The sequence below is a fragment of the Bos indicus x Bos taurus genome, chromosome 11 (assembly GCF_003369695.1).
Source record: "Bos indicus x Bos taurus breed Angus x Brahman F1 hybrid chromosome 11, Bos_hybrid_MaternalHap_v2.0, whole genome shotgun sequence".
Classification (NCBI taxonomy): Eukaryota; Metazoa; Chordata; class Mammalia; order Artiodactyla; family Bovidae; genus Bos; species Bos indicus x Bos taurus.
In genome coordinates, this window is record NC_040086.1 from 13,118,571 (window position 1) to 13,132,399 (window position 13,829).

Genomic DNA, 13,829 nt, shown 5'->3' on the forward strand with positions numbered 1-13,829 from the left:
AAGAGAAAAAGGGAAATATTTCTAATATTCACCATGAGAAATAGTTTGCCAGTTAAATTATTTTATTTTTATAGTAACTGCAGGAAAAGAGCACTGTCTACTAAATATGCTTTCTCGACTATAAATTTCAAAAATTGGTATATACTCAGCAAACACTTTATCACATGAAATCCAAGACTACTGACATAACCGTCTTAAACAATTTAAATTTAATTAATATGTCTAACATCCTAATATAGAAAACATACCTGAAGATTTATTTACTTTGGTTGCAGATGTCTTGGTTTGTCCAGTTTTGGCTAAAATAGTAAGAAAAATACTTCAATAACACATTACAAAAAATATCATTTACATTTAGGAAAGAGCTAACTTGGCATAAGCTTCTTATCCTTATCCATCAGAGGGCAGAAAGAATGAAAACCACAATCACAGAAAACTAACCAACTGATCACAGGGATCACAGCCTTGTCTAACTCAATGAAACTATGAGCCATACCATGTAGGGCCACCCAAGACGGACAGGTCATGGTGGAGAGTTCTGACAAAACGTGGTCCACTGGAGAAGGGAATGGCAAACCACTTCAGCATTCTTGCCTTGAGAACCCCATGAACAGAATGAAAAGGCAAAAAGATATGACAATGAAAGTTGAACTCCCCGGGATGATAGATACCCAATATGCTACTGGAGAAGAGAGGAGAAATAGCTCCAGAAGCAATGAAAAGGCTGAGCCAAAGCAGAAACAACACCAAGTTGTGGATGTGCCTGGTGGCAAAAGTAAAAGTCCTATGCTGAAAAGAACAATACTGCATAGGAACCTGGAATGTTAGGTCCATGAATCAAAGTAAACTGAAAGTGGTCAAACTGGAGATCGGAAAAGGCAATGGCACCCTACTCCAGTACTTTTGCCTGGAACGTCCCGTGGATGGAGGGGCCTGGTAGGCTGCAGTCCACGGGGTCGCTAAGAGTCGGACATGACTGAGGGACTTCACTTTCACTTTTCACCTTCATTCATTGGAGAAGGAAATGGCAACCCACTCCAGTGTTCTTGCCTGAAGAATCCCAGGGACGGGGGAGCCTGGTGGGCTGCCATCTATGGGGTTGCACAGAGTCGGACACAACTGAAGCAACTTAGCAGCAATAGCAAACAGGAGGTGGCAAGAATAAACACTGACATTTTAGAAATTAGTGAACTAAACTGGACCAGAATGGGCAAATTTAATTCATATGATCACTGTATCTACTGATTCCTGGTGGCAAGAACCCCTGAGAAGAAATGGAATAGCCCACATAGTCAACAGGAGTCCAAAATTCAACACTCGAGTGCCATCTCAAAAACGAAAGAATGATCTCAGTTTGTTTCCAAGGAAAACCATTCAATATGGTAGTAATTCAGTTCATTTCCAAGGCCAATGATTCAATATCATAATAATTCAAGTCTATGCCCCAACCACTAATGCTAAAGAAGCTGAAGTTGAATGGTTCTATGATGACCTCATAGTCAACGAGAGAGTCTGAAATGCAATCTCAAAAATGACAGAATGATCTCTGTTCCTATCCAAGGCAAACCATTCAGTATCATAGCAATCCAAGTCTATACTCCAACCACTAATGCCAAAGAAGCTGAAGTTAAACAGTTCTATGATGACCTGAAAGACCTTATAGAACTAACACCTTTGCATCATAGGGGACTGGAATGCAAAAATAGGAAGTCCCATACCTGGAGTAAGAGGCAAGCTTGACCTTAGAGTACAAAATTAAGCATGGCAAAGGCTAACAGAGTTTTGCCAAGACAACACACTGGTCATAGCAAACACCCTCTTTCAACAACACAAGAGTCGACTCTATACATGGACATCACAAGATGGTCAATGCTGAAATCAGACTGATTATATTCTTTGCAACCAAAGATGGAGAAGCTCTATACAGTCAGCAAAAACAAGACCGGGAACTGACTGTGGCTCAGATCATAAACTCCGATTGCAAAATTCAGACAAATTGAAGAAAGTAGGGGAAAACCACTAGACCACTCAGGTATGACTTAAATCAAATCCCTTGCAATTATACAATGCAAGTGACAAGTCAATTCAAGGGATTAGATCTGATTGAGTGTCTGAAGAATTATGGATGGAGGTTTGTAACACTGTTCACGAGGCAGTGATAAAACCATCCCCAAGAAAAAGAAATGCAAAAAGGCAAAATGGTTGTCTGAGGAGGCCTTACAAATAACTGAGAAAAGAAGAGAAGCTAAAGGCAAAGTAGAAAAGGAAAGATAACAATCTGAATGCAGAATTCCAAAGAACAGCAAGGATAGACAAGAAAGCCTTCCTAAGTGAATGATGTAAGGAAACAGAGGAAAACAATAGAATGCGAAAAGACTAGAGATCTCTAAAAGAAAATTAGAAATACCAAGGGAACATTTCATGCAAAGATGGGAACAATAAAGGACAGAAATGGCATGGACCTCACAGAAGTAGAAGAGATTAATAAGAGGGGACAAGAATACACAGAATTATACAAAAAGGATTATACAAAAACTCCGGGAAAAAAGGATCTTAATGATCTGGATAACCATGATGGTGTCATCACTCACCTAGAGCCAGACATTCTGGAATGGGAAGTCAAGTGAGACTTAGGAAGCATCACTACAAACAAAGCTGGTGGAGGTGACAGAATTCCAGTTGAGCTATGTCAAACCCTAAAAGATGATGCTGTCAAAGTGCTGCACTCAATATGCCAGCAAATCTGGAAAACTTAGCAGTGGCCACAGAACTGGAAAAGGTCAGTATCATTCCAATCTCCAATCCCAAAGAAGGGCAATGCCAAAGAATGTTCAAACTACCACACAATTGCACTTATTTCACATGCTAGCAAGGTCATGCTCAAAATCCTTCAAGCCAGGCTTCAACAGTACATGAACCAAGAATTTCCAGATATTCAAGCTGTATTTAGAAAAGGCAAAGGGACCAGAGATCAAATTGCCAACATCCGTTGGATCATAGAAAAAGCAAGAGATTCCAGAAAAACATCTACTTCTGCTTCACTGACTATGTTAAAGCCTTTGACTGTGTGGATCACAACAAACTGCGGAAAAGTCTTCAAGAAATGGCAACACCAGACCACCTTGGTATTCTGCCTGCCTCCTGTGAAACCTGCATGTAGGTCAAGAAGCTATAGTTAGAACCAGGCATTGAACATCAGACAAGTTCAAAACTGGGAAAGGAGTATGTCAAGGCTGTATATTGTCACTTGCTTATATAACTTACATGCAGAGTACATCATGAGAAATGCTGGGCTGGACAAAGCACAAGCTGGAATTAAGATTGTGGGGAGAAATATCAATAACCTCAAATACGCAGATGATACCACCCTTATGGCAGAAAGCAAAAAGGAACTAAAGAGTCTCTTGATGAAGGTGAAAGAGGAAAGTGAAAAAGCTGGCTTAAAACTCAAACAATCAAAAAATGAAGATCATGGCCCCACCTGGTCCCACCACTTCATAGTGAATAGGTGAGGGAAAAGTGGAAAGTGGTAGGTTTTATTTTCTTGGGCTTCAAAATCACTGCGGATGGTGACTGCAGTAATGAAATTAAAAGATGCTTGCTCCTTGGAAGAAAAGCTATGACAAACCTAGACAGCATGTTAAAAAGCAGAGACATTACTTTGTAGACAAAGGTCTGTACAGTCAAAGCTATGGTTTTTCCAGTAGTCATGTATGGATGTGTGAATTGGACCATAAAAATGGCTGAGTGCCAAAAAATTGAGGCTTTTGAACTATGATGTTGGAGAAAACTCTTGAGAGTCCCTTAGACTGCAAGCAGATCAAAGATACGATGTGAAGAACTGACTCATTAGGAAAGACCTTGATGCTGGGAAAGACTGAAGGCAGAAGGAGAAGGGGGCAACAGAGGATAAGATGGTTAGATGCCATCACCGACTCAATGGACATGAGTTTGAGCAGGGTCCAGGAGTTGGTAATGGACAGGGAAGCCTGTCCTACTGCAGTCCATGGGGTCACAAAGAGTCAGACATGACTGAGTGATTGAACTGAACTGAACTGCCTAAGGGTCATGAAAGGTATCAAGAAGAAGCATTTTCTGAGACAGGCCTTAAAGAATAAATTGGAATTTGCCCCACCTTGACCCTCCAAAAGGAGTTTTAATTGGCTTTGTATTTTCATTATCTTGCACAAGGCCTGGTACCTACTAAGTAGGTACTTCAGAAGTGCTTACTGCTGCTGCTAAGTCGCTTTAATTGTGTCTGACTCTGTGCAATCCTAGAGACAGCAGCCCACAAGGCTCCTCTATCTCTGGGATTCTCCAGGCAAGAACACTGGAGTGGGTTGCCATTTCCTTCTCCAATGCACACACCCATGTTAAGTTGCTTCAGTTGTGTCCGACTCTGTGTGACCCCATTGACAGCAGCCCACCAGGCACCTTTGTCCACGGGATCTAGAGGGAAGGATACTGGAGCAGGTTGTTACTAAGTAAAGTTAACTGTAATTTAGACAATGACTCTACATGAATGGACAGTATAAAGACCTGTGAAATGAAATAGGACAGAACAGCTGGAAAATGAACTGCTCTGAGTAACTGAAACATAATATACATGTGTGTGACAAGAGACTGAAAAAGTAATCTGGGGGAAAGGGTAAGGGCTCATTTATGCAAGGCTGAAGAATATGGGCATTCTCCAGTGGATCACTAGCTTAAAACAGGGGCCAATGTGGATCCCTTCTACTAAAGCACAATGAATACTATTTTCCTAGCATCATCCTGCAAGAAGTTTCCAGTAAACTGACAAAATATACTCATATTGGAGGAGTAGTAAATGAACAACTTACTAGCAGAAGCTGCAGTCACAGTTTCAACAGCTGTGGAAGCATCTGTATCTTTTCTATTAAAAGAAGAAAAAAATTAGCCAAGAAATTCTAACACCAAAATCTTCTAAAGATGCAAAGCTTATATCTAAAAAAGTTTAAAATAATTCAATTAGAATGATGTCCCATTTGAGTCAGGGAGATTAAAATATATTAAAAATGTAGTTGTCAAAACTTTTAAAATTTAATTCATATGTATATTTGTTCTCATGCAGAAAATCATAGAATTACTTACTTTAAAGTAGATGCAGATGTTTTCTTTGAATCTGACATCTTTTTCTTCACCTCTTTGTTCTATGAAAGAAAAATATTTTGAAAACCTTAAGCCTCTTCTCAAATTATAAAAGGGAATATACAAAATACACAAAAGCATATGAAATCTACACACATATACAACCATAAATAAAAACCTTCTTACCCTGAAGTAAAAATGCTAATTACCTTTTCTATTTATAGACAGAAATAAAATATTTTCAACTTGTGATTATACAGTGTAATTTTATATCTTGTCTTTTATCACTTATTGGCATTTTCTTATCACTATCTTTCAAAGACATTTCTAATAGTGCCATACCATTTCTGATACTAATTACTATCACTCTGGTCCAATCTATCACAATCTTTTGCTTTAATTACTATAATAGACTCATAATGGTCTCTGCTTCTGTCTTTGCTTTTCAACCACCCTCACTCCATTTTTAACACAGAACCAGACTGATAACTACCACTCCTAAACTCAAAACCTTTCATCACACTCAGAAAAAAAGCTAATACTTAAAAGTTTACACTACTCATTTTACCCATTCTTTACCCCCAAATCACTACATATCTCTTTACAGCCATCTCCACTTTCAATCCCAAGCACCCTTTAAACTCCTAAAACAAAACAAACTACATAGGCATGGACTTGGGAAGTCTTCTGCAGTTGCTGTTTGGAATGCTCCCAATTCAAGGAACAATTTACACCTTCACTTCCTTTTCACATTTTTAATGAGACCTTCCATAACTACCTTACTGAAAGGTGCATTGCTCTTTAAGCTTGGCAATTAGTGAACATCCAATAACTGCACAATTGCACTCATCTCACACGCTAGTAAAGTAATGCTCAAAATTCTCCAAGCCAGGCTTCAGCAATACGTGAACCGTGAACTTCCAGATGTTCAAGCTGGTTTTAGAAAAGACAGAGGAACCAGAGATCAAATTGCCAACATCTGTTGGATCATCAAAAAAGCAAGAAGAGTTCCAGAAAAACATCTATTTCTGCTTTATTGACTATGCCAAAGCCTTTGACTGTGTGGATCACAATAAACTGTGGAAAATTCTGAAAGAGATGGGAATACCAGACCACCTGACCTGCCTCTTGAGAAACCTGTATGCAGATCAGGAAGCAACAGTTAGAACTGGACATGGAACAACAGACTGGTTCCAAATAGGAAAAGGAGTACGTCAAAGCTGTATACTGTCACTCTGCTTATTTAACTTATATGTACATCATGAGAAACGCTGGGCTGGAAGAAGCACAAGTTGGAATCAAGATTGCCAAGAGAAGTATCAATAACCTCAGATATGGAGATGACACCACCCTTATGGCAGAAAGTGAAGAAGAACTAAAGAGCTTCTTGATGAAAATGAAAGAGGAGAATGGAAAAGTTTTCTTAAAGCTCAACATTCAGAAAACTGAGATCATGGCATCTGGTCCCATCATTTCGTGGGAAATAGATGCAGAAACAGTGGAAACAGTGACAGACTTTATTTTGGGGGGCTCCAAAATCACTGCAGATGGTGACTGTAACCATGAAATTAAAAGACGCTTACTCCTTGGAAGGAAAGTTATGACCAACCTAGATAGCCTATTCAAAAGCAGAGACATTACTCTGCCAACAAAAATCTGTCTAGTCAAGGCTATGGTTTTTCCTGTGGTCATGTATGGATGTGAGAGTTGGACTGTGAAGAAGGCTGAGCACCGAAGAATTGATGCTTTTGAACTGTGGTGTTGGAGAAGACCCTTCAGAGTCCCTTGGACTGCAAGGAGATCCAACCAGTCCATTCTGAAGGAGATCAGCCCTGGGATTTCTTTGGAAGGAATGATGCTAAAGCTGAAACTCCAGTACTTTGGCCACCTCATGCGAAGAGTTGACTCATTGGAAAAGACTCTGATGCTGGGAGGGATTGGGGGAAGGAGGAGAAGGGGACGACAGAGGATGAGATGACTGGATGGCATCACTGACTTGATGGACACGAGTTTGGGTGAACTCCGGGAGTTGGTGATGGACAGGGAGCCCTGGCGTGCTGCGACTCATGGGGTCGCAAAGAGTCGGACATGACTGAGCAACTGAACTGAACTGAATAAATGTGTTAAAATGATTTGAACTTATAATTGCTGTCATTTTATGTTTTCTGTTCTTTGGAGGCATTTTTGTGCCATACGGGATTTTATCCCAACATCTCCCTTACCCCCAGTAGTTTAGAAGATACTCATCCTCCTACTTCGGAGAAGGTGATGGCACCCCACTCCAGTACTCTTGCCTGAAAAATCCCATGGACGGAGGAGCCTGGTAGGCTGCAGTCCATGGGGTCGGAAGAGTCAGACACGACTGAGCGACTTCACTTTCATGCATTGGAGAAGGAAATGGCAACCCACTCCGGTGTTCTTGCCTGGAGAATCCTAGGGACAGGGGAGCCTGGTGGGCTGCTGTCTACGGGGTCACACAGAGTCGGACATGACTGAAGTGACTTAACATCCTCCTACTTATATTCTACTAATGGGTAATAGGCTTCCCTGGTGGCTCAGATGGTAAAGCGTCTGCCTACAATGTAGGAGACCCGGGTTTGATCCCTGGGTCAGGAAGATCCTCTGGAGAAGGAAATGGCACCCCACTCTAGTACTCTTGCCTTGAAAATCCCATGGACGGAGGAGCCTGGTAGGCTACAGTCTATGGGGTCGCAAAGGTCAGACACGATTGAGCGACTTCACTTTCATTTTCAATGGGTATCTCCAATTTCAAAAGAAATATGAAACTATTGATTTCTTCTTATAAATTTAAAAGCCCTTACACCTTGGCTTACATGCTAATTTTGATGACATTATTTTAAGACAAAGTTATTGTTTTTAATTTTTTTAAACAATTTATACTATTTTATAAAGATACAACTATTTGTGTTTTATCCTGTTTAAATGGGTTTCCCAGGTGTCTCAGTGATTTAAAAAAAAAAAAAAAATCTGCCTACCAATTTAGGAGATCCAAAAGACTCAGGTTTGATCCCTGGACCAGAAAGATCCCCTGGAGGAAGAAATGGCAACCCACTTCAGTATTCATGCCTGGGAAATACCACAGACAGAGGAGCCTGGTGGGCTACAGTCCATGGGGTAGCAAAGAGTCAGAAACGACTGAGCATACATGCATTCTATGTTTAAATGGTTTTATTACTCTCTGTTGTTTAGTCATTAAACCGTGTCCAACTCTTGCGATCCCATGGACTGTAGCCCACCCAGCTCCTCTGTCCATGGCATTTCCCAAGCAAGAATACTGGAGTGAGTTGCAATTTCCTTCTCTGGGGGATCTTTATGACCCAGGGATCAAACCTCCATCTTCTGCATTCACAGATGGATTTTTTACCACTGAGCCACCAGAGAAGCCTGGTGCAATCACCGTTTTATATCATAACTTCCCCATTTCTTAAGTTCTTCATTTTGATAATTATATTTTAGGAAATACATATAGATGAAAGGTTCTTTGAACCCATATATGTCTGAGAATACTGTCCTAGCATACAACTTGATTATTTGACTTGAAATCCACATAATAAATTACAATGAATCAATCTTTTTCTCACTCAACCTTGAGAATGACTTGCTTGGCTATCTAAGGCTGGTCTACCTCTTTTTACATTTACACAGTTTCTGCCTGGATCACTAGGGCTTTCACCTTTATAACTATGAAACTTAACATCTTCACCAGTTTTTAAGTGATATCTTCTTTCTGTAATCCTAGTTATATGCAGACTGGGTCTCTTAGATGCATCCACCATGACTTTCCTCTTCATTATTTTAGACCTTTTAACCTTTACTAATAGACTGTTAAGTTCTAAGAAGGATGGAAGCATATTTGCCTTGTTCATTAATGCATCTTCTGCATGTACCACAATGGCTGACATACAAAAGATGTTTAAGAAATAGTTCTTTCCTTAAATATTTATTTATTGGGTTGTGCTGGTTCTTAGTTGCAACACACAAACTTTTAGTTGTCACATGTGGGAGCTAGTTCCCTGATCAGGGATCAAACCCACACCCCCCTGCAATGGAAGCATAAAGTCTTAGTCACTGGACCACCAGGAAGTCCCAAGAAATAATTTTTGAATTAAAATGAAACTAAACTCTCTTCTGAACTGATTGTATATCCTCAGTTTTATCTGTTATTAATCAGACTTTCCATAATGCTCAAACCACTGTGCACTGCTTCATGGCATTGTTTTTGTTCTCCATGCAGTCTTCTTAAATCTAAGCTAACTGCTTGCTCTAGGTTTTAGATGTAATGGTCACCATGAATCTTGCTGAAACCAGTAAATCTGAGTTTTTTAAGTCTTGTTTTTTCTGTTTTGTTTTCTTGAAGAGCCATAGCACTATTTTATAACTGCAAAGGTCCTTCTGTCTGTTGAAAACTCTGATTATATTTTTTTCTGTATCAAGAGCTCCTGCTTCCTTAAGGAAAATTCTGAGTACCAACATGTGCCAATTTTTCTGGAAAAGAAGAATGCTTGCTTTTAGCAGACTGGTTAAGAATCATTGTTAAAGACTCATGTCTATGCTGGCTTGTAATTAAACACATGGTTATTTGTTAGACAAGGTTTGTCACCAGAACTGTGCAGAACCATACTTTAATCCTTCAGGTGTAATACAGGGCTGTAGAAAGTTTTTATCTTTTCTCTAACATTTTATTACTGATTCCGAAAAGTAGCAAAATGAAGAGAGTATTTTCTGAATCACAGAGTCCAAGGCAGTCCTAACATGAAACATCAAATGTAGGCAGAAAGGTTTTGTCATGGTTTTAACTATTCATGCCAAAATTAAGGTGTAGACCAAGAAAGCTATAAGGCTGACATTCTTTTTCCTAGTTTGAGTTTCCAGTCTATTTTGTGCTTGCTCTGACAGGAAAACTTAATGTCTTCCCCTGTGGTAACAGGCCAAAAGATTGCCCCATAAACTTCTAACCTTGAAGAAGCCATAACCAGAGTTCTGTTGGGGGTTCCCTCTGGTCAACCACAAGAGAGAGGTCATGAGTAAATCTTCAAAGGCTTTAATTCAGCACCACTCAAACCATATTTAACTGAAGAACATCAATGTTTGTGACAGGTAGATGGCATGTTTTCTAGTTTTCAGTGCTGATACTTAGGCCATTCTTTACTATGAAAATCAAAAACAGTTAATGACTGAACTATTCAACTTACACTGCTGCCTTACCAACCTTATAAAAAAGTCATCTAAGAGAATTATTTTAATCTGTTTGAAATACTATAATACCCTAAATATATCACTACTCAGTCGTTTTCCCAGATTAAACATTTTAGAATTAAAGAATATTGATCTCACATTTAAAACTTTAATCATCAGCTAGTCCTGCTTGAGAGTCAATGGTATAAAAGCTATTTCTTCTTTCTATTCTCAAGGTTACTAACCTACCCCAAACTGTTAGAGTAGTCTGCTTGTCTAGATGAGTGCTCTAACTGGATTTCAGTGATCTTTTCTCTTCTTTCCTTTAATCAATATGCTAAGCTTTCTTTGCCTTCAGAGTCATCTGCCCTACTAATTCATTCTGCAGATCACTTCCTGATGAATCTTTCAAATCCATCGATTTCACTGTCAAAGCCCTGCTGAAAACTTTGAATAACATTTAAATGTCTCAAAATAAAGTTTAAATTATTAAATTATGCATTCAGTTCTTGCTTCCCCTTATTCTTCTCTGCAATAGAGGAGGATATGTGTCACAGTTCTGATAAATCAAAAGTAGGTGGAAGTTGCTGGGGAACTCCTCCTTCTTGGGAGTGTGTGTGGGGGGTAGAGGGACACTAAAAATTCATTGTGTTCCTGACACATTCCTTTCTTTCTGTTTGAAAGATTGAAATAATACCAGAAGGTACAACAACCATCTTACAAAAAGGATGAAAAAGTACATGCTAATGACAGTGAATTAGAAAAATCAAAAGGCTGGGTTCCTGAAGATATTTTAGAGCTGTTGTATCAGCCACAGATCACCCACCAGCCAATTTCCTGTTGTAAGATAAATAAACCTCTTATTTGTTTAATAAACCATTGGAGAAGTTTTCTGTTAACTGAAAATGAAAGAAATTCTAAATTGGTAATGACAACGGTCACCATGTAATAATTATTCAAATTAACACAATGGGACAATGAGATGGGCATGTATGTACCTAATATTAGTAAACCAGAATGATGGGTTACTCCAATAATAACTAACCAGAAAACATAAAAAATAAAACTCTTTTAATAGCAATTGAAAGAATATTTATGACATATACAAATAAATAAAAATTAACACTTCTTCCAAAATGCATGTTATGGAAACATACAAATGAACGTTATGGGAAAAAAATGTAAAAACTCGCTGAGGGACACAAAATGAAACCTAAATAAATGAAGGAATAAAACCTGTTTTTGGACAGCAAGATTTAGTACTGTAAATACATCAATACAAATTCTGTACAGTACCAATTAAACGCTCATTAAGGTTTTTTAGAGAACAAACGGATTTTAAATCTAATATGTAGGAGTAAATGTTTAAGATTAAGCAAAAATACATGGAAGGAGAAAACAAAGAAAAATGATTCTATTAGAAAAATAGCAAGTATTATAAAACTATAGTTAGAAAAATTTAAACTACATAGCATTCATATGAAAATTAACAGACTGAAACAGCTCTATGTGTATAAGGTAGTTTATACACAAGACAGCTTTACAAATCAATGAGGAAAGACAAATGAGGCATAAATAGTGTTGGGTTAATTGGTTACCCATTTTGCAAACAGTCATATCATTCACACACTGTATCACAAATAATAGATTTAAAACATAATGGAAATATATCTTTCTGGCATTGGTATAAAGGTCTTCTAAAATAAAAGAAAAAAGCCATTAAGAGTAAAAAGGCAGTAAAACTGGAGTGCACCAAAATTAAAAAAACTTTACGTATCATATAAGCAACATTCTAAAAGAAAATACTTCTCATGTATAATACAAAATTAGTTTCTTAGGATAATGAACACCCTCAGATGAAAAATTTTTTAAAGGCAAATAACCCAATAGAAAACTGTGAGAAACAGGATGCAGTGCTCTCCTCCCACATATTCATCAGAAGTACATCCACATGTAGACCAACTTACAAAGAACATCTACTGAACAATACCAGAAGACAGACTTCCAAAGGAGCATGAAAATCTCCACATAACAGGGAAGGGCAAAAGAATAGAGAAAATAAAGAAAGGAAATCAGGACAGGACCTGTGCCTCTGGGAGGGAGCTGTGAAAGAGGAAAAGGCTTCTGCACACTGGGAAGTCCCCTCACTGATGAGATCAGCTGTAACAGAGAGGGGGGGAAATACAGCCTCAGAGGAGAGCTCAGCGACAGAGGTGCAGAGGACAAAGCCAAGGGAAACCTGAACAGACTGCTGATGCTGGTCAGCTCCCCACAGCCTAAGATGCTTGTCCATTCAACCACTAGGGCAGGTGGAGCTTGTGTCCTGAGGCTTGGGCTTTGGAGGTCAGGCCCAACGGACAGGACTGGAGTTGGCTGTGTGAAGACAGTCTGAAGGGGCTACGAGGTAGTACACCACAACTGATGGGAGTCCAAGAAGAAGCCCAGGTTCTTCAGAGAGACAAGGGACCACTGTGAGGGGGCGCAAGAGGAGAGGGGTGTCACAGAAGCTTCTTTCTCCATATGCTCATAGGCGGCCCACACAAACTCCAGGGCTGGGTGCAAGTCATAGCTGCCATCTCAGATTCCAGGGGTAGGCACAGACTGGTGCCAATGCCGTTGCCAAGAGTTCCACAAACAATCTGTAAGTCAATGCCCCACCTTTCCAGGAACTTGCATGGCTTGCCACTGCTGTGAGTCCGCACTCAGGGTCAACTTCCCTGGGAGCATGTGAGGCCTGCCTCTGCTGCCAAGGGTTTCATGACCCAATGCCAACCACTGCCCCCACCTCTCTGGGGGTTTGCAGAATAACACTGTCACTGCAGAGGAACACAACTGCAGCCCCCACCTTCCTGGGAACCTACATCAGTCGAGCATCTGTGCACTTGCATACCCCTTATCAAGGTGGTAACAACCAGCACATGCTGACGAAAGAGACAGCAAGCATCCAAATCAAAACCGGCCTTCACACCAAAAAAATATTAAAACCCAAAAAAGCTATACGGGGATGTTCCTGCTTATAAATAGCCCTCTAAGACAACATGAGACAGTTGTTTCTCCTAAACTCTTGGACTAAGAGAAGTACAAGGAAAATGAGAAGCAGAGAAACCACTCTCAGTTAAAATATCAAGAATATTTCCCTGAAGGAACAATGAAACAAAACTCTTCAGTCTAAAAGACACTGAGTTGAAAAAGGAGATAATGAAAATACTGAAGGAATTAAGAAAGGCTATCGAGAGAAATACAGATTATTATTAAAAAAGAACTAGAAACTGTGAAAAGGAGCTAAGTAAAATCTAAAAATTCATTTGTCAAGATGAAAGCTGAGCTCAAGGCAGTAAATAGCAAAATGAATAATGCAGAAGAAAGAATAAGTGACCTAGAAGACAGACTAATGGAAAGCACCCAATCAAAAGAGCAGACAGAAAGCCAAATGAAAAAAAAAAGGCAATATAAGAGACCTATGGGGTAATAATATAAAGCAGGCCAGTCTATGCAGAGATTGAAGAAAAAGAAAGAAAAAAGGG

General features: G+C 39.3%; 1 protein-coding gene across 5 annotated transcripts in view; it reads right to left on the bottom strand.

The window, feature by feature from the left end:
- The window catches only part of ZNF638 (zinc finger protein 638), a 90,719-nt gene that overhangs the window by 35,193 nt on the left and 41,697 nt on the right, over nucleotides 1-13,829 (bottom strand). For all 5 annotated transcript variants that reach the window (XM_027554935.1, XM_027554936.1, XM_027554933.1 and 2 more), the window contains 3 exons: nucleotides 5,113-5,171; nucleotides 4,842-4,894; nucleotides 249-299 (listed from right to left, as the gene is read on the bottom strand). In XM_027554935.1, coding sequence (XP_027410736.1) covers nucleotides 249-299; nucleotides 4,842-4,894; nucleotides 5,113-5,171 — 163 coding nt within the window. The remainder of the gene's footprint in view (nucleotides 1-248; nucleotides 300-4,841; nucleotides 4,895-5,112; nucleotides 5,172-13,829) is intronic.